The 24,113-nt window shown below is 35.7% G+C and overlaps 2 protein-coding genes across 2 annotated transcripts in view; one reads left to right on the top strand and one right to left on the bottom strand.

Moving 5' to 3' along the window:
• The window catches only part of LOC120347099 (exosome RNA helicase MTR4-like), a 101,398-nt gene extending 81,808 nt beyond the window's left edge, over positions 1–19,590 (top strand). The window contains exons 16-23 of the mRNA XM_039416940.2: positions 10,051–10,208; positions 10,863–11,022; positions 14,809–14,997; positions 16,391–16,529; positions 16,973–17,103; positions 17,977–18,057; positions 18,780–18,918; positions 19,354–19,590. Of these exons, the coding sequence (XP_039272874.2) occupies positions 10,051–10,208; positions 10,863–11,022; positions 14,809–14,997; positions 16,391–16,529; positions 16,973–17,103; positions 17,977–18,057; positions 18,780–18,918; positions 19,354–19,511 (1,155 nt within the window). The 3' untranslated portion in view covers positions 19,512–19,590. The remainder of the gene's footprint in view (positions 1–10,050; positions 10,209–10,862; positions 11,023–14,808; positions 14,998–16,390; positions 16,530–16,972; positions 17,104–17,976; positions 18,058–18,779; positions 18,919–19,353) is intronic.
• LOC120347102 (uncharacterized) lies at positions 69–4,875 on the bottom strand. The gene is made up of 4 exons (XM_039416943.2): positions 4,682–4,875; positions 3,600–3,737; positions 2,677–2,906; positions 69–2,062 (listed from the first exon to the last, which is right to left on the bottom strand). The coding sequence occupies exons 1-4, from the start codon at positions 4,827–4,829 to the stop codon at positions 1,514–1,516; spliced, it is 1,065 nt and encodes a 354-aa protein (XP_039272877.2). The 5' UTR covers positions 4,830–4,875; the 3' UTR covers positions 69–1,513.
• Positions 19,591–24,113: the final 4,523 nt, after the last annotated feature.

Genomic DNA, 24,113 nt, shown 5'->3' with positions numbered 1-24,113 from the left:
TATTTTTAGGAACCTTCATTGAAATAAAAAATAATACATCAGTACAAATAAAAAGGCAGATTTTGTCTTCCTATATTTGCATGAAAGAATATAAAATATAACATTGATATAAAAAAAATAAGAAAATCAGTCGCATTTTACAATATAACTATCGTAATTTTTAAATGACTTTGTCTCTTTAGCATAGAATTTTGATTTTATAGATTAATTTATCTTCCAACACTGCCTCGAAAAGGAAATAATCATTGACTGAAATTTACCAAAAAGGCACAGACACTGTTAACGATAAAATCTATCTAAACATTTTTATTTATAAAATCATATCCATTGATAATAGCTTTGGTTATATGCATGTTTTCTACATCCTATACTTTCAACGTAATATTACAAAAGCTGTTTTAGGAGGATAAATAAATTCAAATACTTCAAAGTAAATAGTTTTTGATAAAATTAGAAATTTATCCTTTTTGAATCATAATCCTGTATTAATGGCTTTAGTTTCAAAATTTGATTGAAAGTGTTTTGTTTTAGATTGTATTTGATGTTCAAATAGATTGTATGATTAATTAAATGAAATGCATAAAATAGATTTGTAACTTTTTAGTTCACAGTTCAAATGGGTAAAACAATATTTTAACAAAAAATAACATAATTTTAATATAAGCTAAAGGTATTTAAAGTCTTATTTAGAGATCATCTATCATGTATATATGGTAACTGTTTGACACCCAATCTTGCTTGATTATCAAGTTTGGTTCACATTTCGAGATAAGTGAGTTTTTGTAAATTCGTCTGCAAACCATGACTACTAATCCCTGTTAAGAAGTTCACAGTGCAGTTCATAGACTACACTGTTTCTTGCCTTATTTATAATTATTAATGCTCCCAATTGTCGCATGGAATTTAAGAAAGAACAGTAGCTTATGGCTATCTGTCGACTATTTTGTCATCAGAGGTTTGTCATCGCTGATGAGTCTATTGTTCAGCCCGAGACCAACACCTCCATCGCGCCCCAGAATTTCAAATTGCCATACCAGCATTGTTGAAGAAACATGCCGATGGCCCCAACCCTCATCACGCCCCAAAACTTGAAATCTTATCTCGGTGACCCATAAAAATAGAACCCAGGTCGTTTGGAATATATTATAGAGAGAACATAATAAAGCGTTCCAAATTACTGACACTTCTGGGTACAGTCATACACAGGAAGAATTTCAAGTTGTAACAAAATTTTCTTCATTTTTGTCGACGTGACCAAGGAATTGATAGGTTCTGTATTTTATTCAGTTTTTTTCTGAGGAGCTTTGGGTTGGGTTATCCTGTATTAATAACTGTTACCATACATCCGATAATGTGGGAAAATTTTCCCTCTATAAGTCAGTAGTTGGATATTAGTATGTTTAGTTAGTTGCTTGGTTAAAAGTTAGTTAGTAGTGCTAGTTTTGTGAAAATAAAATAAAAAATAGCGTAGAAATACAGGAAAATATTCACTTAGTGTTTGTTCTTCTCATTTCTACAAAGATACAAGTGAAAGCCAATGGTTCACAAGTCTAATATTTCTTTCTTTTTCTGGGTTGCTATTTATGCTGCCTTCAGCATCAAAAGTATCTACCGCTTCCCGCCATAGTTTTTCTGCTTCTCGATTTTGTCCGAGTCTATATTTAGCTATTCCGGCCATAAATAGAACATCACCGAAGGCAAGGCATTCCTTGGCATTATTGCCACATATGTCCTTAATTTCTGAAATAGCAGCCTGGCAAATTTCATACATTTCCCCCCATTGATCTAAGAAAAAATGCACGCAAGCCACGTGATATGACGCAGACGTTGTCATGCCAACTTTACATGCTTGATTGACCTCGGTAATATCCTTTACATCTAGCAGCATCTCGTACATCATAGAGATAATATATATGCTGTAAAGGTCGTTTTCTTCATTCTTGTTTTTGAACATTTGCTGAGCAGCGATAGATGAAAGAGACATGCACTCCGATACCATCTGCCTGATACAAGTTTGTGGATCTTTTCCGAGCATTGCTCGGTGCTTGTACCAACAAACTGCCTATATGAATAAAATAAAAAATAGTTTTTATCGGTAAAGAATTGGAAGTGTTTACTCATTTTTGGTAATAATCTCTAGTTCAGGGATTCTCAAACAGGGCCCCAGGGGAGTGGTTTTTGGGAGCCACAAGCTAGGACTTCATTAGGTATCACTTCTGATAGTTAGACTGCATTAATTTGAAGCAAATTGACTTTGATTTGTTGGCGCTCCAGAAGTGTGTGTACCAATATGGAGGTAGCTAATTTTATAAGCATTGGCGCGGCGGTGTGGCTCAACGGGCTAAGTGTTAGGAATACGCTCGCCACCGCACCTCTAATTACTCTGCGTGGGTTCGCAGGTTCGAATCCCATGCAGGGATGGTTATGTGCGAGAGGATTGCTGGACTCCTCGCCGTCGTTGGGTGGTTCACGTAAACGCTGGTCGGTTACGGCTTCCTCCACCACCAAGTCCATGCTTCCGAAACAAACAATATAGCTAATCCCATACCCGACTTGGAATGGTAACCGGACGAGAGGCCGTGGTTCGCCATATGGATAACCCGTCTTATCGGCTTTCCTCTCCCTCGGGATAAATATGTAAATCCTATCCTAACCAATAAATCCTATCCCACTAACCTGGGTGCATGTAACAATCATCTCAAATTCTTGACCATTTTTCATGTATTTAGCTGCTAATGTCAGGATTTTGTTTATATCTGTAGTGGTACTGGTTATAGTATTAATTTTTTCTCTTGTTTCGATGTATTCTGCTTCTTCTCCCATCTTGACATATTGTTTGAGAATCAGTATCAATGTTTCCAGTTGACTTGTTTCTGTGAGCTGTATTTCTGCGATTTCTTTTAGACCTGGGAAACATATAATTGTATGTGTTCAAAAAGAAAAATGTTCATATAGATATGATGGCAGAGCACGGAACAAAAAAACTTTATTCTATCTGTAAGCAAGAGTATAAGAAAATATGAAATTGATCCCCAAATTATTAATAAGGTAGATAGATAGATAGATAAGATTTTCATATTTATTCCAGGTGGAGTGAAAAGCCGATAGGAAGGCTTAGTCATATGCGGAACCACGACCGCTCATTTTATTACCATTTTATGTCTAGTATTGAAATAGTTAATTAACCAGTGCTTCACTTATTAGCAGTTCATAAAATAATTTTAGGATACTTTTGCACGACTAATTTGCCTGTTTTTTTAAGTTTATCATCAAATTAGGTTTAAGAAAGTGTGAATGGTGTCAATGGCTACAAGATATTATAAAAATTGGTTCTTTTTAATTTTGAATTAGAATATGGTCGAGTGGTAATCTAAATTAGTATTAAAGCAGAATTATTTGCAGTTTAGCGGGCCCTGAGGCCTAGTGCTTGAAGCGTTAAATATAAATTTGTCATTAATTATCTTGGGTGCAAATCCCACCAATGCACACTAGTTGTAGTAAATTGGTGAACTGTTCGTTCGTACAAGGAGCTTGTTTAAATGGAAACGCATCATTTAAAAAATTGTTGCTAATTTGTTATTATTTAACCTTCATCATACCTTGTTTCAGCTTCTCTTGCATTTTATCGCTATCGTCACTGTATCTGTCTTCATCGATATCCAATTCAGTTTTCTTTAAATCATCTGGTGTTTCACTTTCTCTATCACTGTTGACAGGACTTTCATCAGAATTTTGTTCTGTGAGGAATGGATAATTATGTAAAGGTTTAGAGCAGTGGTTCTCAAATGGTGGGGCGGAGCGTACGAGGGGGGGGGTGCTTGGGGGCAGGTCGAAGACAATTTTTTGAGGGGGCGTGAAGATAAATAAAAAAAATTTGTTAGATTTTATCTTGCCACCTATTTTGGATATTTACGCTTCTTCAGTTTTGATATTTCATTCCATTCACATTTTTTTTAATTAAGCATACTTTTGCCTTTCTGTCTGTTCTTTGTAGATTATTGTTAGCTAGTTATTATTGAAAAGGGGCACGAGACTTTACAAATTCTAAAAAGGGGACGTAGCTGAAAAAGTATGAGAACTGCTGGTTCAGAGCATTATTTTTAAAAGAGTTATTGTTCAGATTCGCTTAATGTATGGACATTTCCAACACAACCTAAATAGAGTAAGTTTTGTGAAATTCACTCACATTTCTCACCCCCATCCACACTTTTATTCAATGTGAAATATATCATTTCACACTCTTGTATTGTTTTTATTTTTATTAGCGGTAATTGATTTGCATTTTGCTCTGCACTTTAGACATTCAGCTTAGAAATATGCTACTAGATTCAAAAACACAAAGATTTCTTTTGCTAGTTTATTCAGTTTTACTCTTTTCAAGGTATTGGACATAACATGGTTTTGTTTACTGCTTTAGCTTATGATGATATAGTAAACACTCAATCTAGTCGGCTGTCTACAAATTGTTTATTTTCACAAATTTTTGGTTACAGTAAAACCTCGACATCACAGGTTCAATTCCTGTGTCTACCACCTCACCCAGGATGTAATAAACTGGGTAGACAGCAATGATAGCAGTTCTTTACATAAAACATCAATAGCCGTTGCTGCTTGAAGGCCGTGTTCGGAGCAAAATCACAAATAAAAGTAAAAAAAAACATCTAGCAAGAAATTTCCTTACCATTATTAATGTCCTGCAATCCCATCTTTTTGAAAAGATTAACAACATTATCTCCCTGCTTTAAAGTCACATTCATTGTTCCACCAGGCAAGACATTGAACATATTTGTACATTGGATTTCATCGTTAACTACTCCTTCATGTGCCATATTGTAATTCTCGTAATTTCTATATTAGTTTCTAATTAGTAATTCCTATTCTGTAAAAATTGACATATGGCATATTAATGGTAACTAATTTTGTTCGCCTATTTCACATCGAGTGGTGTTAAAAGACTGAAACCTATGGGCAGGGGGATATTTACTTGACTAACACATACAGTCTTGGAACTTGTAATAGAACTAAAATAAGGGAAATCTGAGTGAAATTATGGCCTAATCCAAACCTGGTGCACATATGGTAATTCTGGAGTACCTAGTCAGAAGGAAGAAGATTGTGTGGATGTTCGTAAGAGGATGCAAATTTTAGAAAACGTTTTGATTTGTTTAATTTTTCAACTGTAATGCTTTTACTTTTTTGCTTTCTATCGTTGGCTTGTTTATTTTTATACATGACACATAAAATAACTTTGTTCAAGGCATCATTGTAAGGGATCATGAATCATGAAAGTTTGAGAACCAATGCTTTTGATAAGCAGTCATATATATACTTCGAAAGGCTTTTAAATTAAGATATTAGAGCACTAATTGTCAAAGTTGATCGACCGGAGGTCAAAATTAAAAGTGAAAAGATATTCCAGGGCCAGGAGAGGAGAGCGCCCGCGAGGGGCTGATACTGGTACTGATGCGTATATTCAAAATGACTGTATTTGTTGAGAACCCTGATTTTAATACAGTGGTTCTAAAACTTTTTAGGCAGTCTCCCCTTTTTAAAATTTTGTCAAGACTCGCGCTATACCTCAAAAATAAATAGCTAACAATAACCTACACGACACGGTTGATAAGGCAAAATTATGTTTTATTCAAAGAACATGTTGAAAATATGTGGATGTAACCTAATTAATAAAAAGATAGAAAAAGTTTTAAAAACAAACAAGGCATATTGAATCTAACAAATATTTTTATTTTGAATTACCGTAGCTTCACGCCCCCTTAAAAATTGTTCACGCCCCCAAGTGAGTCACTCCACCAGTTGAAAACCTCTGCTTTAACACGCAAACCCATGAATTGAGCAAAACTATGTAACTACATGCTATTCTTTGTGCTAAAAATTAAACTCTTAAAACAGTCTGTTCTAGGGTTCTGCCAGTACAATCCAGGAGTTTCGATTCCATTCAAATACAAGAGGATATATTATCAATAGAATTAAATACCTTAGGTTTACAACCATGTTTGAACTCTTTACTCTTATTGTTTTGCCAGTATCAGGTTTGCTTTTATGTATATATTTTTAGGTTTTCACAATTCAGACAATAAAACTATTGTTCAGGGCAGGGGTCAACAACCCGTTGCCCGCGGGCACCAAGTCGCCCGTGAAGACCACATGAGGTGTCCGCAGGTCTGTTCCGAAATAAGCTTAATAACTACTCTGATGAGTAAGCTACATCAATTAATTTCTGTCCCGCTATTCTTGAATATATCACACTTATATGGGAACTGGGAATGGCACTATATCACGGTAATTATTGTAACAATCAACCTGATTTGACCTCAATAATGTGACTGGTCAATTAATAGTCTTCCAATTATGACATCCCACAGATATCACTTCCACGAACCCGCGTTTTATCAAGTTCAGTTTTAAGTATTCTGTAGCGTCCAAAGCTGCCGCAAAACCATGGCGGTATTCCCAAACCATGGCCCGCTATGGCCAAGCCAAACCCACAGCAACTGACTTTTTAGCTGCCACATACCAATGGAGAGCTGCTGTTACCGCGGCAGCCAATTGAAAACCATTGGCAGGTAAAATTTTGCTGCCGTAAAGTTACGCGCCGCAGTACAACATTCTGTAACATTTGATAGTACAACTGTTACGTTCAATTTATCTTAGGCATGTGCAGGGTGTTCGTAAATATCCCAGCTACATTGTGGTTTCCTATGATATTATAGTAGTGATCACTTCAGAAACAATTTGAAAACACTCAGTTTTTCAATGCAAGTGCCGTTGATAGAAATTTATTTGCTATGTTGTGATAATCGTCCTAACGTTTATCAGTGTCTCTATTTGACTAAATACCATTAATTATCAATATAATTGAAGCTTAATCAAGCAAATTGACTTTTTTAGAACTGTGCATTAAAATGATAGCTCTTGTTGTGATCTGTACCCAAAAAGTAGCCCTCGGGTGGTGACCCCTGGCTTAGGAGTTTCTCGAGCCTCTGGAAACCACTTTACAAAAAGATTGAAAATCACGCTCTAAAAGAAATCATAAAACAGGTTGTGACTGAATGGCCTTTTTACTATATATATTATATCACTATATTATATCAGACATAATTGAATGCAGAATGAAACCTGTATTTTTCCAAACTATTTCAATCATTGGCATTTGTCATCAGGCATTTTGATGGACTGTAATTAGAAGGAAGAATGGTACTCCCATTGGGGGGAACCAGGTTAGGGTTAGCTCATATTTTTTTTCCGATTTTCCTTATATTAGTTCTATTACGGGTTCGGGGACTGTCCGTGTTAGCCAAGTGAATATACCCCCTGCCCATAGGTTTCAGTCCCTTTTGATTTGTTGAGAACCCTGACTATGACACATACTCCTGTGAATTCAGTAAAATTTATGTAACTACCTACCTACATGCTATTCTTCATGCTGGAAATTGAACTCTTAAACAGTCTTTTCAACTGGGGTTCTAAAGTTACCAGTACAGTCCAGGGTTTTGAGTCCATTCAAATTAAAGAGGGTATATTAATGTTTATATAATGTTTTAATAGAACAAATGCCTTAGGTTTACCACCATGTTCAAACTCTCTACGCTTTAAAGATTATTTTGTTTTCCAGTTCATGTTTGCTTTTATATACTTTTATAGTTTACACATTTCAGACAATAAAACTATTTATTAGGGGTTCCTCACGCCTCTGGAATCCACTCCACAAAAAGATTGAAAACCACCGCTCTAGAAGACATCATAAAACAAACTATGACTGAATAATGCTCCTAAAAATCTCTGTATTATATCAGACTTAATTAAATGCAGAATAAAACCTGTATTTTTCCAAACTATTTCCATCTGCATTGCCTCAAACATCAATGAAAGGAACGTAACTTGTTTGACGCACCTGTACTCTTTATGTTATTGTTCTCACGCTGTTTTGTTTACAGTGTTCCCTATTGTGTGATGACGTGGAATAAATGATCCAATCTCAATACAATTACATGTATTGTGTACTGACGTCTCAAATTCTTTAAATGAACATGATTAACACGCATAGGGAATTTCTAGTCTAATGTTTGCGAAAAATTATAGTTATGGTATCTTCCCTTCAATAAGATAGTTCACCTCAGTTGCACTCCTGTTCTTTTATATTTCTGCAACATAGCCTTCTGTGCTAAGAATTATACTTTGAATTTGAAGTTTCCAAAGCAGTGGTTCTCAAACTTTTTAAGCCACGCCCTATTTTTAGCATTTGCCAAGTCTCACGCCCCACCTCAAAAATAACAAGCTAACAATAAGCTACAAATAACAGATAGTAAGGAAAAAGTATATTTATTCAAAAAACACGTTGAAAATATGTGGGTGAATCACAATCTCTAAGCAAAAAAGAAATGTAAATATCCAAAATAAGGCATGCAAGATCAAATCTAACAAATATTTAAATTAGCATCACGCCCCCTCAAAAAATTGTCTACAGGGGTCACGCTCCACTGATTAAGAACTACTGTTCTAGAGAATGAATACTTTTCACTTTATCAAAATAAATTTGGTAAGATGGCCTCATTTTCACGCTACTTTTTGTTTATTTTCGTAAATAATGCCTTTTGTTATAGAATAATAGTCTTCATCCATATTCTTCTATGATTGGTTGAACATTGTCACCTGATCAATTGAAAGAGTGTTTATATTATTATATTATGTCATTTTGTTAAGAATACTATTTGGTTACTAATCCTTAGAAAGTACCCTGTCTGTGAATGCTGTTGCCTGGCAACTTTGCTTTAAGTTATTAAATATGACATAGCAATTTTATTTTTGCTTTGTCAGCATAGGATGGCTGGGTTTCTGTGAGCGACCTTGCTCAACTTTTGACATTTTTTTATAACTTTGATTTGAGTTTCACAAAAGTTTGGGCTTAATAAATGTATTTTAAATTTGAATTCCAAACTTAATAATAAGGTTATTTTGGCATGAAATTAATTACCGGTGCTTATTTCTAATCATTATAAAATCTTTATCTTCCCACCAACTTTGAGTAGATATTTTATAGGGTATACTATGACTGCCTAATGATGTAACTGTGGTATTGTCACATTCACTCAATTGCATAAAATATACTGTACCATATTGGCCCTAGTGTTCTTGATGCACAGTGTAGTTTTTGGATGTTTATTTGGTCATGGTTATCGGTTGTGAGTAAATATTCCGTGTCTCATATATGTGCTTATTAAAATAATTTACTCAGCCGCTGATCAATGTTCGCTAGGGAATCCTTAAACCATGGTTGCCAACCTTTTAGGGCTTGTGCTCTTTGTTTAGTGACTTTTAGTACTTATGGCCCTCTGTTAACAATTATGATTAAACAATTCAGGCATACAAGACAGCAAAAACACCCTGTGATTGGATTTAATTGTGGAATTGTGGAAATTTTTCATAAATAAAAAAGTTTGTAAACAAAATCGCATTGAAATCAATTTTGCGTCTAGCATGGTGGCCCCCTCTAAGCACACTGTGGCCCCCAGCAGGGATCCCTCCCCCTTAGGAGGCTACGAGCCCATGGTTGGTAACCGGAGCCTTGAACCTGTGTCCACTCACATGTCATTCGAGCCTCTGGTCAATCACTGAGCTCACTGGCAGTCACTTGATAACAACTAATTTCAAATACCGTAGATGACTGGAATCACTTTGAACCTAGATAATTGGTGGCTTAAATCTAACTCGAGTTATCTTTTTACCAACTTGGAGTAGATAGGATATACTGTAACTACAATATAATATAACTGTGGTTTTGGTCCTGGTGTTCGTGATTCATAGTGTTCACACATGCACATAATGTTCAAGTCAATGAGCCACCGATTGGGAACCGCTGTCCTAAAGCCAAGTCACATGTCATTCAAGCCTTGAGTCAACCACTAAGCTCATTGGTAGTTAGTTTACAACAAGTCTGTGTTATTTCATTTAGATGAATCGAGCCTCTGATGAATGATCACTTAAGTCCAACTCACGGCAATAACTCAACATTTTCATCTGTATTTTATCTTTCAGGTGAACAATGGATCAGATGAGTTCGGTTGGGGAGTGATTGTAAATTTTCAAAAAGCACCAAAATCTAAAATATTAGATGGGGAGGAACAGGAACAGAAATTTGTTGTTGATATCCTTGTCAATGTTGCTTCAGAAAGCATCAAGAATAAAGATTCAAAGTAAGAATATTATTCTTCAAACAGTTTTCTCTCTGTAAAATTTGTGTTCATTATACGGCTCATATTCATGTCCTTTGTTCCTAACGAGGCCTTTTACAAGCAGCCAATGATATCTAACACTATGTAAGGAGAAATTAGTTTTGGAACGGCCAGAATCGTTCCGTTATCGCCTACCCAATTTATTACACTCTGGCGTGTGATTTGAACTAAGGGCATGAGATGTCAACGCCATCAAGTCTAACACTTTAACCTCTAGGCCACTGGTTCCTCAAACTGGGGATAATTAGCCCCAGAGGGGGAATTTGACAACTTTTAGGGGGAAATTCAGATGTTCACTGTCTTGACATTTATTTTAATAACCGTCCTTTTCACTGGTCTGTTCGCATTTAGTCACTTGCAGCACAATGCCTTGCCAGACAGATTCTGCTTATGGATTATTATGCTCTTATTGCTGTTAAATTTGATAAATTGCGCTTTGGAAATTGTTTTTTGATTAAAGAAATGATTTAGCTTTTGGTTATTTGATTTAGAGGTATCGATACTAAAAAGTTTGGTAACTACTGCTGTAGACAATCATGCCCAATGAGTGACTTCTGTTCAGTGCAATTTTTGTTTAAAACCTCAAGAATACAATTTTATTAATCATTTCTTTAGATCGCCACGTCCAGCTGGATATCAAGGCTCGGAGAAGAGTGAGATGGCTGTTATACCGTTCATGCTGCATCTTATCAAGTCTATCAGCAGCATAAGACTGTATCTACCAAAGGATCTACGACCCCCAGATAACAGGCAATCACTACTGAGATCTCTACAGGTTATATTTTGAAATAACTTGCCTATATGCTTTATTATAATTATCATTTTTTCCTATTCTAATGAAGAGGCAATTTCATTCTTGCTATGGTATTCTTGCATTGTATGCATATGGATCAACCAGAGTAAATTTCTTTAGTAAGAATAGTTAGTCAATCTTCAATCTCAAGTAACCCTAATGGTTACATTTGTTTAGAAATTTGTGATCAATTTTGAATTTAACTCCTCTAAGTGATTCATCTGCAAAAGGCTTTGAAATATGCAAGTTTGTTTTCAATCAAAAATATTCGCTTCAAAATTAACACAGACTCAGTATATTAAATTCGTCACATTTTAGAATGCAAAAAGTAATTAGACTTATTACTATACTATACTATATTTGAAATTTTCATATATTTGAAACAACCAATGCCATTACCACTACCAATTATTTATTTATTTTTTTCATTTAATTTCAAGTTTGATTGGATTGAAAATCTTAATACTGAATAGAGTTCATGTAAGATGGTTTTTGATATACGTGGTGTCCATAAAGTCTTAAAATATTTTAAAATTGCAAATGGAATTTATCGATATAATCTATTCTTTTGCCCTCACAGATTATTAAATGAAGTAAAAATACTTAATTAAACAATTACCGATTAAATGACCTGGTTAAGATATGTTGAGAACTGACTTTGTAACAAAATTGAGATTGTGAATGTACTTTTTGGACACCCTGTATTCGATAAACAGTGAACCCTCATACATATTAGGCTTCAACCTGTGATCATGCCTAATTACCTTGACGCCCACTTTCTGACGTGTAGGATATCTATAATGTGTCACAGAAAATACATACAATGATGGTATGACGTGTTGGCTCTACTCATTTTGTAAACCGTTTGGTACCCGTTAGAATCATAATCTTCACATGGCAATCATATCTCTGTATTTGCCTTTTGGAATTGAATATTTTCTTGCCATTAACTGATTTTATTTTGTTTATTCTCTGTATATTTCGTGTAAAACTATACCCAAAGCTAAAGCCCACTTATTTGTAGCTGGGTAGCTTCAGTTATATTTAAAGAACATCAGTTGTTGCCTAATTCTAGAGCAGGGGTCCCAAGCTTTTTTCAGGACGACCCCGAGGACAACTTTCAAGTGTCCAGTGCGACCCCAGGTCAATATATATATTTTTCATGAAACTTTAGAGCTTCTTTCACTGGACTTTTGAGTTTGGTCATGTGGTGGTATTAAGTAAAATAAGCTAAAACCGAACAGTGATGTCACAATAAACACCTACATTTTCAATAGCATAAGCATAGAGCGTTGCCTATGGGCCTGTTTTACAGTAAGCCATGGTACAAACTGCTAAATTTAACATAGTTTGTCAAATCTTTTATTTTTTTTTATCCATCCTCTACCAAACCTCAGCGACCCCATGACCTGTTTGCGACCCTACCTACTTATCACTCCGACCCAATTTGGGGTCACGACCCCTGGTTTGGGAACCTCTGTTCTAGAGCAACGCATGCCAACCAGGGGCCCTCCAAGGAGCCACAGAGCAGTTAGATGGACCCCAATGCTACGTACAAAACTGATGTTACAGAAATACTCCCCGTTTTTCACAGTTATACTGCCTGATAAGGTTATTTCACAGGATGTTTTCACTTTATTGTGCTCAAATTGTATGAACATATTGGGATTTGGAATCTATCAATCAAAATAACATGAGTGCTAAAATCCTCAAGCCATAAAAGGTTGGGAACCACTGTTCTAGAGCAGGGGTTCTCAAACTTTTGGTGTTGCGGAGCCCTTGGAAAGGTTGACTATTATTCACGGAGCCCCAAAATAAACGTAAAAATTGTTACTTTCCGATTAATCTTCCTGAGTAAGTTAAACGTACTTTACTCAATTGAAATACTAAACCCTTTCAATAGGGTTAATACAAGTCATAAATAAATCTAAATTTCAAAGATAAATTGTATATATTAGGGCTGTAAATTAGGGGTCGATTCTTTTCTCCTCTTGACATTTTTGGAAAACTTAAAAGGCCGCTAATAACGTGCGCGATTGCATTTTGTTACAATCGCCGATTGTTTTCGTCAGCATGGCGTGTTTTTAAACCTCAAACATCTTTACGCCGGTGTTTATTCTCCCTAAATCAAAAATTTCCCTCGGCATATACATGTTTTGTTCCACAATGACGACGATAAATGCTTTTTCGTTCTCGTGGGGAATTATGAGTTCAATGTGAAAAACATGTTACCATAATATAATCATCGGCGACGAAATACAACAAAATAATAGTTAATAAAGAGGTAAATCCGCAATTCAAATTTCTTGATTGAAAAGCGGCGTTCTAAAATATTAGAACTAAAACTTAAAATGGAAGATAACACTATAAGTTTTGTTTCAGCAGACTCACATCAAAATAAAAACGCTTTTATAAACATTGTAAATCACAAAATTTGGTGTTATGTTAGGTTTTCTTCGGTTATTCATCGTAGTAACTGCGAAATTGAAACACAGTCAATTAATTATGCGCACGATGTACCATTTTTCCATTCTGAAACTACCTACGGAGCCGCATGCACCAAAATAAATTTTGCCAAGACCTTGTGATTTTTCAAACGGCGATATCTTGCTTAAAAATAATCTCGAGTGCGAAAGAACAAATCGAATTTAACAAATCCCAAGTTCGCAAAAATACGACTCCAATTTATTTATAGTTGGCAGTTTATCACGCAGTTTATGTTATTTTACAATAGTATTTTTTCATTTCAGTAATCCTAATGGTAGTCTCGAACGTGAGTAACGATGAGCACAATTAAATTATTGTGACAAGACACTTTAAATGCTCGCAACGGTAATGAATTGAACATTTTACGCAACAGAAATCTCCTTATTCGTTTTTTTTTTAATCGCAAAGAATGTTGCGCTGAAATTTCCGATTCCAATTGTGAACCTCCTCCCTCTTAAGAATCCTGGCTGCGCTCCTGCTTATAAATAATGTCATTTTAATTCCGTCACTTTGCCATATTTCGAGGCTATATTGTTGTCAAATTTTATCAAAGCTGTTATTGCTTCTAGGAAAAGTTTTGAATTAGCCAAGTCAGTATTTTGAAAAGTAATAGAATAGCTCGCGGAGCCCCTGGTTTTCTCTCGCGGAGCCCCGGGGCTCCGTACGGAGCACTTTGAGAACCTATGTTCTAGAGTATGTCACTGTAAGCAAGTTATGTCACTGTTCTTTTTTAAACAAATTATAGATATATTTGAAAATGTCAGTATGTTGTTCTGCATGAAATGGCAATATTTTATGTATTTTTATAACCCCAATATATGCATCGTTTGCAAATATCAATAATGCTGTCTTAGACTGGTTCCCAATACAGCTGGTTAGTTACACCTTCTTCCACCACCCAGTTCATGACTCTAAAATAAATAGAGATTTCATTTCTATTATGGACTGGTAACTAGGCAAGAGGCAGTAGTTTGCCATATGATTTGGCTACCTCTGGGATAAATATAAAATCCCTATATTTTCCTATTCAATTTTTTTGAATTTTTATTGAAAAGAAATAAAGAAGGCTTAATAATCAAGTTCAAACTATGTTTTAATCTAGGAAGTGCAAAAGCATTTTTCTGACAGGATTCCACTTCATTATCCAGTCTATGATTAGAGGTTCACCATTAAGTCGTCTTATCGGCTTTCCTCTCCCCGTGGATATATATATATATATATGAGAAAAAAATGATAGAGAAAAGCTAAATAATCATTTTCTAAATTGTCTTTTAAACTCAGGAAGTTCAAAAGCGGTTTCCTGATGGAATTCCACTTCTTGATCCAGTCGAAGATTTGGGGATTCGAGATGATCGATTGAGATCAATTGTTCGCAAGATTGAAGCATTTGAACACAGAATGTACCAACACCCTCTACATGAAGATAAACATTTGAAAAAGATTTACAAACAATGTGAAGAAAAATCAAAGGTTTGTTGTCAAATAATCAATGATAAATTAAATTTGATTGATTTTAATAATATTTTTAACAGTATTTTGATGATCCTTTTTTGTTTTTAGAATCATTATTATTCATTGAGTATGGTTGCGTAGTGGGTAAAGCGTTAGACTTATTAGAATTCAAATCTCTTACCCACCAGCTCAGCTCAAGTGTAATAATTTGGCTTGGCAATCCTGAACCCAAGGTTTTTAGGAAGTATCGGGTTGCTGTACAAAGCTCATTAAACAAACAGAATGCTCAATATTTTTCGTGACTATTGTATTTTATTCGAAGAAAACGTAAAATGGTGGCTTAATTATAAAGCAATAGTACCGGTACTGGTTTTGAGTGTAGGTAGTGAGGCATAAAGCACCACCTGATCCATACATCAGACGAACCGAATTGTAAGGCACACAATGGTTTTAGAGGGAAAAAAAGATTTAAAGTTCCCCTCATGGTCAGTAAAATACATATACAATTCCAAAATATTCTCTCCCTAACCCATATTGCATTTAACATAGTTATGTAGTTATAAAGAGTGAAATTGTGTCCACACTCAGCAGCAGTATACTTTTTGTTATTGTGTTAGTAGCTCTCTATTGCTATCAGTGGTGAGACCTATGATACTAAAAGACTTCAAAAAGATATCAGATTTGTATTTCTAATTGAATCTCTACTGCTATTGGTGATGGAAATATCCATATTGTGTTTTATTCACAAATTGTTGTCATTCAGCTCTCTACTGCCACTGGTGATTGTCACAGTCTGACTCTAAATCTGACATGAACAAACTCGACCCGTTGGGTACTTCAATCTGGCCCGCCTGATGCTGCCACAACTAAACTAAACCAAATTTTGATGTTTCACCTAAAAAATATCCCAATGAATTTGTTGAGATTGCGATTAAATTTAGTTTTGGCTCGAGGCTTATTGTTTTTCGCATATGTTTTTGTAACGCTGTAAATATTGTTCATAAAACGTAACTTTTTATGTCACACTCACATTGCCCGCCAGTCTAGGCGGGAAATATTTTGGCCCCAGGTCCACAAACCTTGCCCACCCCTGGTCTCTAAATGTACTAAAAAACAATGACTGAAAAATTTGCAATCATAATATGAACCAGCAAAACTTAACTACCTTGGCATTAGCATTATGTCAAGAAATACTGGATAAGGTTTCAGTTCAAGAGAATGACTAAAATTCGAGCTTTGAAATAGTTGCATATTTCACCAGTTTTATAGAAATGACTTGTTATTCTCAGTCTGACTGGCAACCAAATGAGAGATCATCACCTATCATATAACTGAGTTGTCTTGCAGCTTTCCTCCATCTTGAACATAACATAACAACACTCGATCTCACTCAATGAAATTGTTTTGGCAGATTGCAAATGATATCAAAGATGCGAAACGAGAGTTGAAGAGAGCCAGAACAATATTACAGATGGATGAACTAAAATGCAGAAAAAGAGTTTTAAGAAGATTAGGATATGCTACAATGGCTGATGTTATTGAAACAAAAGGTTCATTTCATACTTATTTTTTCTTAAACAATGCAATTTTAAGGGCTCTTAGATGCTATATAGTAAAAAATAAAGATATGCTTACTGATTTTTCCCCTTTTTTGCCATATCTTGACACCTCGCCTTCAGGTGACGTGTCAGGAACATGTTCACTCTTCAGGATTGCTGGTCTGGCCAGAGTAGCAGGGTGGCTTCACTCACCATTTCAAGTTGCAACCATTTTGAATAATTATCTTGCATGCAATTCCCACACCTGATCTGGGACTGGTGCACCCTATGATTATGCTGTCATATTAACTTTTGTTTCTCCTGAAACCAAGACAATTTTATGCAATACTATAACATGAAAACTGGCCATGGTTCACTATATGATTAAGCCGTTTTATTGACTTTCTTTTCCCTGGAATACATATGAAAATACTATTTTAATCTTTTATTTTTAGGTCGTGTTGCTTGCGAAATTAGTTCTGGAGATGAATTATTATTGACAGAATTAATATTCAACGGAGTTTTCAACAACCTGTCTGTTCAACAATGTTGTGCTTTACTGAGCTGCTTCATATTTGAGGAAAAGGTGGAGAAATTTTTTGATATTGAAAATGAGCTGAATGAGAAAAATAAATTTTGCGCAACTCTATGCACACTTGCTCAGAAGTAAAGAAGACTCATCTTAGAATGGTTCTCAAACTTTTTAAGCTGCTCTCTCCCCTCTTTTAGAATTTGTCAAGTCATGCTCCCCACCTCAAAAATAACTAGCTAACAATGAGTTACAAATAACAGATAGTGAAGTGAAAGTATGTTTTATTCAAAATATGTGGATGGAACGTAAATATCCAAAATAAGGCGAGCAAGATCAAATCTAACAAATCTTTTTATTTTTGATTACCGTAGCTCCACATCCCATCAAAAAATTGTGTACGTTTCCTTGTGGGGTGCCCCCAACTTTTTAATCTACAACGGCCCAATTTTACTTGTATCTGTAGGAAGCTACGTAACTAGACTGTCAATCTCAACTCCTCTGCAGTGTCCCATTTACAATGATTCATTCAAATTTCTCTGTTAAAAATGATTAGGTAGAATACATTCAATATTCCATATTTGAAAATATTGTTTCAGAATGTATTTGGAATTGTTTGACTTTCCCTGACCTTTGTAAAATTTTGCAAAACCATTTATTTGATACTCTAGTATATTTACCAGGTTAGGGTTAGGCCATAGTTTTATTCCGATTTCCTTATTTTAGTTCTATTACGAGTTCGAGGACTGTCTGTGTCAGCCAAGTGAATATACCACCTGCCCATATGTTTCAATCCCTTTACACAACTTACCGTGAGGTATAGTAGGCGAACAAAATTAGTTATCTCTGTATTGGTACACATACTTCTGAAACGCCATTCATTTAAATGAATGTGAAAGGTTAAAATGACATTATCTGCAATTTATTTAGGCGAAAGATATTCCTAAGCTTTCTGAAGAACTATCAGGACCATTGAGAAAGATGCATGAAGCAGCCAGGAGGATTGCTAAGGTGAGACACTGGCAGTCAAGTCATGCTTTATGTAATTTTGTTCTGTGATTGATGTATTCTACTTATTTATCCCTTCATACAAAATACTTGGTCAATAAATCTGTCACTTATAGCAGGGATGTACAATCTGCCGCATGTGAGATAAATGCAGACTGGGGAAGTCCCAATTTTGAATGGTGTTCACCCAGTTACTTGTATCTGGCCCTCCTGTGATAAAGGTTACACCCCCCTACCTTACAGCATTCATTTGAGTCGATAGTAGTCATAGTCAAGTTTATTTTTTCCATCCAGTAAAAAAAGTTAACATGCAAAATTAAGACGAATAAATAATATTGAATACACATTTCATTGGGGAAGGGAACCGCGGGGAACCAAAGCTGATTATCAAGCAGCGACACCCAAGGTTCAAATATCTAAATAAATATCTAGTGAGGCTTCGGTGCCCTTTTGTTTAGAGACATTATTGAACGAATTAATAATTTGTAGTAAATAAACTTGGGTAAAAGCTGAGCGATGCTAGCAAATTAATTTTTGGGAATCAAAAGACATAATTATGTTTCGGTAAAGCTTGACCCAAATACTTGTTTTACAGCAAAATGCTCTTGCGACAATTTTCCTATGCGACAAAATTTCCTGCCGCAAATTATACTAGAATCGAGATAGCTATCTTTATATATAAGATACATACACACTAAACTCTCCTCCCGACATTTACTCAATAGGTTTCAATAGAAGCCAAAATGACAATTGAAGAAGAAGAGTATGTCGAATCATTCAAATGGACATTGATGGATGTCGTGCATTCATGGTGCAATGGAGCCAATTTTGGACAAATTTGTCAGATGACTGACACATTCGAGGGTGGGTACAATGGTAATAAATTTCCAACTTATAGGTGCATGATAGTGGTGGCGCACAAGTAGAGAAATCAAGTGCCGAGTAATTTATTGTTTAAAAGACATGCATTTTAAATCTGAAATATTTGAGATTAGGTTGTGTTTGACAGAGGACATTTGTAGATGGCGACATCACATTTGCGCCTGTACACTGCACCTGCATACTTTTGTACTCTATATTTAGTATTAGGAGACTATGATCCTTGTTGCAAAGGGAATAGAACCCATGTTGCTTAAAAACCATCATCCAAGGTCATACCTGAACTGGTAATTCGATGGGTTCTCACAGATCAAGCCATTTTCTTCATTCCCGGGAGAGATATGGATTACTATACTAATTGTCACATACTTTATTCTGAATGTACTTTTTAGCATTTGACTGGTTTATTATTATCTACAGGTAGCATTATTCGGTGCATGAGACGACTTGAGGAACTCCTGAGAGAAATGTGTCATGCAGCAAAGGCAATCGGAAACACACAGCTTGAGAATAAATTTGCTGAAGGAATCACTAAGATCAAGAGAGACATTGTGTTTGCTGCAAGCTTGTATTTGTAAAATGTTTTAATTACAATGTCTTGAACACCTGAATTGCTGAGTGTAAATTCTTTGAATAAAACTGCCACCATTCTCTGAATTCTTTGTCTATTACTGCTGGCTTTTACAGGAGGTAAATAAACAGGCAGCCAGACACTTGGGTGTCGACGGCTGGACGTATTATTCTATACGAGTTATCGGGGCATTATGTGCCCGGTATTTCGAGTATGTCCGGTATTTCGAGTAGGCAATGGACCTTTGATTTATTAGAAACCATGATGGTTGGTATTTGTGCTTTGGGTTTTTAGCTGGTGGTAAATCTTTCTCGGGAGGTAAACTACCAAACTAAAACAGCAGCCAGCTACATGGTCAAGTCAGTGTCCAGAGTTTGAATGAACTAGTCGCAGGATATGCATCATGTACCCAATTTAGATAGGCCACATGCATGATTAATTGGATTTCGTAAACAATTATTTCCATGCTTTGAATTAATTTAATAAACCAACCTATTTTACATATAATAGGAACCTGTGAATTATCAAAAACTATAGTGTTTTGCTGCTTGTATTTTCTGTGGTTTCAGTCAGGATTTCCCAAGCTGTCCAATAGGGATGGGCAATATAGAATACCGAATCCGAAGGATTCGAATCCACAAGGATCCGATAACAGGATTCGGTTTCGTCCTCTTCGGCGCCATGAGTCAATTTTGTATTTCTGTTTCTAATTTATTAATTAAAGACGAGCGTTTTCTCTCGTGGAAATCTCTCTCATTTAATTATACTTGCGTTAATCGTAAATACCCGCAAAATCGGTAAACATCAAATACGGTAATCTCACCCGGCGTATTCATAACAAGACGACGGCGAAGAGTCGTTATTGCACCATTTTTCGTTTTCCGCTTTACTATCTAGTTGGCGTATAATAATAATTATTTGTGCCGACACGATACATTCCGATAAACTGACTGCAACGATCTTTAAATTTTACAGACATGCCTTGCTTTATTTTACATCAAATGATTTTCGCGACCTGCGAGTTCTCCCATAAAATGATCATGTAAACCAAAAGCCAGGTGTTAAATGTTACTTGCGATTAATTTAGATCTAATATTATTTACGAATAAATTTATTATACCATTTTCCGAAATACAAAGTTATATACGCTCGTGAAAAGGTTGACTATTATTTACGGAGCCCCGCAATAAATTTATAAAATAAAAACACATTTTTTACCGATTAATGTCCCTGAGTAAACTGAAATTACTTTATTTAATAAATCCGATCTATTTGCTGCTACTTGAAAAATATTCAGCATTTTAATAAGTAAATTAAAAGTTCGCGAAGCCTCTAGGTTTCCCTCACAAGGCCCTGGGGCACATTATGGAACATTTTGAGAATATATAATTCATGGCATTGTCTTATAAGTCCACCTAATTGAGACTCTGATATATAACTCTTTCACTCTGATATATGAAAAAGCATAAATGGGCTTGAGTCTTTAAGATTCAGGAAAACAGTTTTTTCAAGGTGATTTCACTCTGAGAAAAGCTTGGTACAAGAAGAAGTTGATTCATAGATATAAAGCTTTCATTTTAGATGCACTAGAATCTTTAATTAGGACCCACCCTGTTTGTTACACCGTGGTTGAATGGAAATCGAAGCTATCTTCAGCCATAAGTCAACACAGTACCGTCTAATGCTTAAACAGATCAAGTACCGCAATACTAGATAGCAGACTTCAACTCAGTAGTGGAAACACAATCAAAATTAAAGTTGTGTGCATAACTGTCTTGGGCCCAGCAGAGTTCTTCAGCAGCCAAAGTTCACCAAAAGTAAGTTAGAGTAACTTATATGTGCTGCTAGTTGTCAGTAATTGAAGTGTTTTAATTTCGGGGGAAAGTGTGGTTCATGTAACCTAGCTGAGGATTTCTCCGAACGCTAGCAATTCTCTCAATATTTTTATAGTAACAAGGGCGGGGTCCTTAAGACCTCATCCAATAAAGGAATATATCGATTGGACTAAAATCAACCAATCAGAAAATTCTGAAGTCACGTGACCTGCGCAGTACCAAAACGGACATGCCCTTGCCACGCGCGGAAATTCGCCGTTTTTGACGGTTGCCAAATTTCAGAATTTCGTTTTTGACCGTTCAAAAAATATCTGGCAACCGTCATTTTTTCAAAAATCTCGCGCATGGCAAGTACATGACCGGTAATCTACTGCGCAGGTTGAATCAGCCAATAGGAGTTGAGTATTTTCCTGCGCATGGCAATTAGAAACTTCCGGCTAGGGGTTGGACTTCCTGTTAAGATGTACGTCTGCGCATGGCTGTAACATGGCAGATGGAGTTCTGCGCCGATCACGTGACTTGAAATACGCGTTATGATTGGCTGTTAGTTAGATATTGATAAATATGTAGGAACTTTTTTCCACATGTTTCTAAGTTCCTTCCTGTTCTGGTCTAATAATGGCGGACGAACGTGGGAGCATGAAGCTCAATCTTACTAATTATAAAATAATTACGAAACTAGACTTCGAATTATATTTCAACACGATAAATCGTCTCAACTGCTTTCCTACCAAGCAGAATCTTTTATCGCTCCCGGGCCTTACATTGAGGTATATGGAGGCTTGAAACATGATAATATCAGCGTAAAACATTAAGGGTGGCATTCCTGCAGAACTAGCATCAAAGTGACATCATAATTTAGCAAAAACACTCAAAAATCTTTTTTTTTAAATTTATTCACAGATTTCTCTAAAAACAAGCATTTCAAAGTACATTTTTTAAATCTAATAAAATACAAGGCACACAAAGTAGTCAAAATCCCTATATTTCGCCAAATTTTCTCGATAAATAAATAATATATTTTAGCACTTCTTCGGGATCTTTGTTTAAAGTTGAGGTATTGTGTATTTTTGAGTGTTAACATTGAAAACTGGCTTCACATGATAGGCCATAATTGGACTGGGACTTATTGCTTTAAGGTGTTTCGTACCCGCTCTCTAAACAAGGATTTGAGCAAGCAGATACTGGGTATATAGAACCATGGGCCAGAGATGTTCAAAGCGAGGGTTCTAGAATTGCTTTTTTCCAAGTTAGACCGAAACAGGGAGAGAGGTTTCGATCGAAGGCTGGAAAATACGGTTCATGAGTCTTGATGGTTCAAAAAGTGTTTCAAGCTGCGACATATAAGACATGATTCAGAAAGATGCGATGCTTATATTTTTTTACATTTCAAAGTGAGGGGGGGGGGGGGTTGATAAGCAAATAGCATACCATAAAATAACACAGGTTCGAGCATGGGTCTCTTTCTAGGCTCGAAGCAGGGCTGTGAACAAGTCAATATGAAAATTCAGAATTTGGAGGTAATAAAGTTTTTGATTGAGCTAAGCTTTTGCTCCAAATAAAGCCGTTAATCTTGCTGATTAACATGTTTTCTGACAATGCTTTGGACAAGTAAATACATCAGCAAAATAAAACCAAAATTTAGCAAAAAGAAGTTTCTGAACGAGCAGATCTGACAGGGCTTCGATTTTCTGCTTAGTCTGACATATGCTCTTAAGATGGTACTGGGTAAGTCGTTACCCCAGCATATGGCTTTTCAAAAGCACCACATAAGAAATTTCGCTACCTTCCAGGGTGAGATGACCGTCTTAAGGTCGTCTTTGGAGATATGCAAATAATATTATTATTTACTCAAAAATAAAGATATTCAAAGGAGCGATAGTTTTAATTCTAAATTAGGTGTAAGGTTATATGTATCGGTCGCTAATTGGTTCGATTATATACTTGCCAGTGGCACCTTAGATTGTCTATAGGTCAGTGGTTCTCAAACAGTGGCGCGTGCCCCACAAGGAGTCGAATCTTGAAAACTTGGGAGATATAAATTTGTATGTAACTTTTTTATTGCATTAGGTCCTCCAGACACATAAATTACCGAAAACATAGAACACATCACTCAAGCAGATTGCTGAGCGTTCACACACAATAAAAAACACGTTTTCATCAATACCTCACTACAGAAAAGGGTCATATGTCAGAATTGCGTTGAAAAAGTATGGCTTCAATGAAAAAAATTGGGAAATTTACCTCGACCATTGGCGGAAAGTAAAAAAACAAGATGGCGGCAATTCGAAATTTTGCTGTGAACCGATTCAAATAGTATCATATTCGATTCGAAATGCCCAGTCCTGATTATAGCGCTTTGAAAAGCCTCACCAGAAATACAATTCCAGACAAATATTCAAAACTGCCATGATGATTCAAGAGTCGGTTACATTACGGTTTTTGCTTGCCTAGTGGTATCCAACATTTTTCAATAAATTCTGCCCTAGGAATATATCGAAGCTATTTACTCCTCCCCAACAGTGCATTAAAATATTTTTTCTATCACTTCGGGATCCTTTTCTTGCGTTGTGCTCACGCCCTATCTATAGTGCAGATTAAATATTCAATAAATAAAAATATTGCTAATTAAATAAACAACATCAGTGAACCAAGCCAAAAACAAACTCTCACAAAGCAATATAATCTTCCCAGTCTGGCAAAGGTTAAAACCTAGCCTGTCAGATATATTTGGGCTTCGATCACTACACCTAAAAATAAATTGAAATACAAAA

Source organism: Styela clava, chromosome 11 (assembly GCF_964204865.1).
Source record: "Styela clava chromosome 11, kaStyClav1.hap1.2, whole genome shotgun sequence".
In the NCBI taxonomy this organism is placed as follows: Eukaryota; Metazoa; Chordata; class Ascidiacea; order Stolidobranchia; family Styelidae; genus Styela; species Styela clava.
The sequence above is the reverse complement of the archived record's forward strand: the minus strand, read 5'-3'. Positions and strand labels throughout refer to the sequence as shown.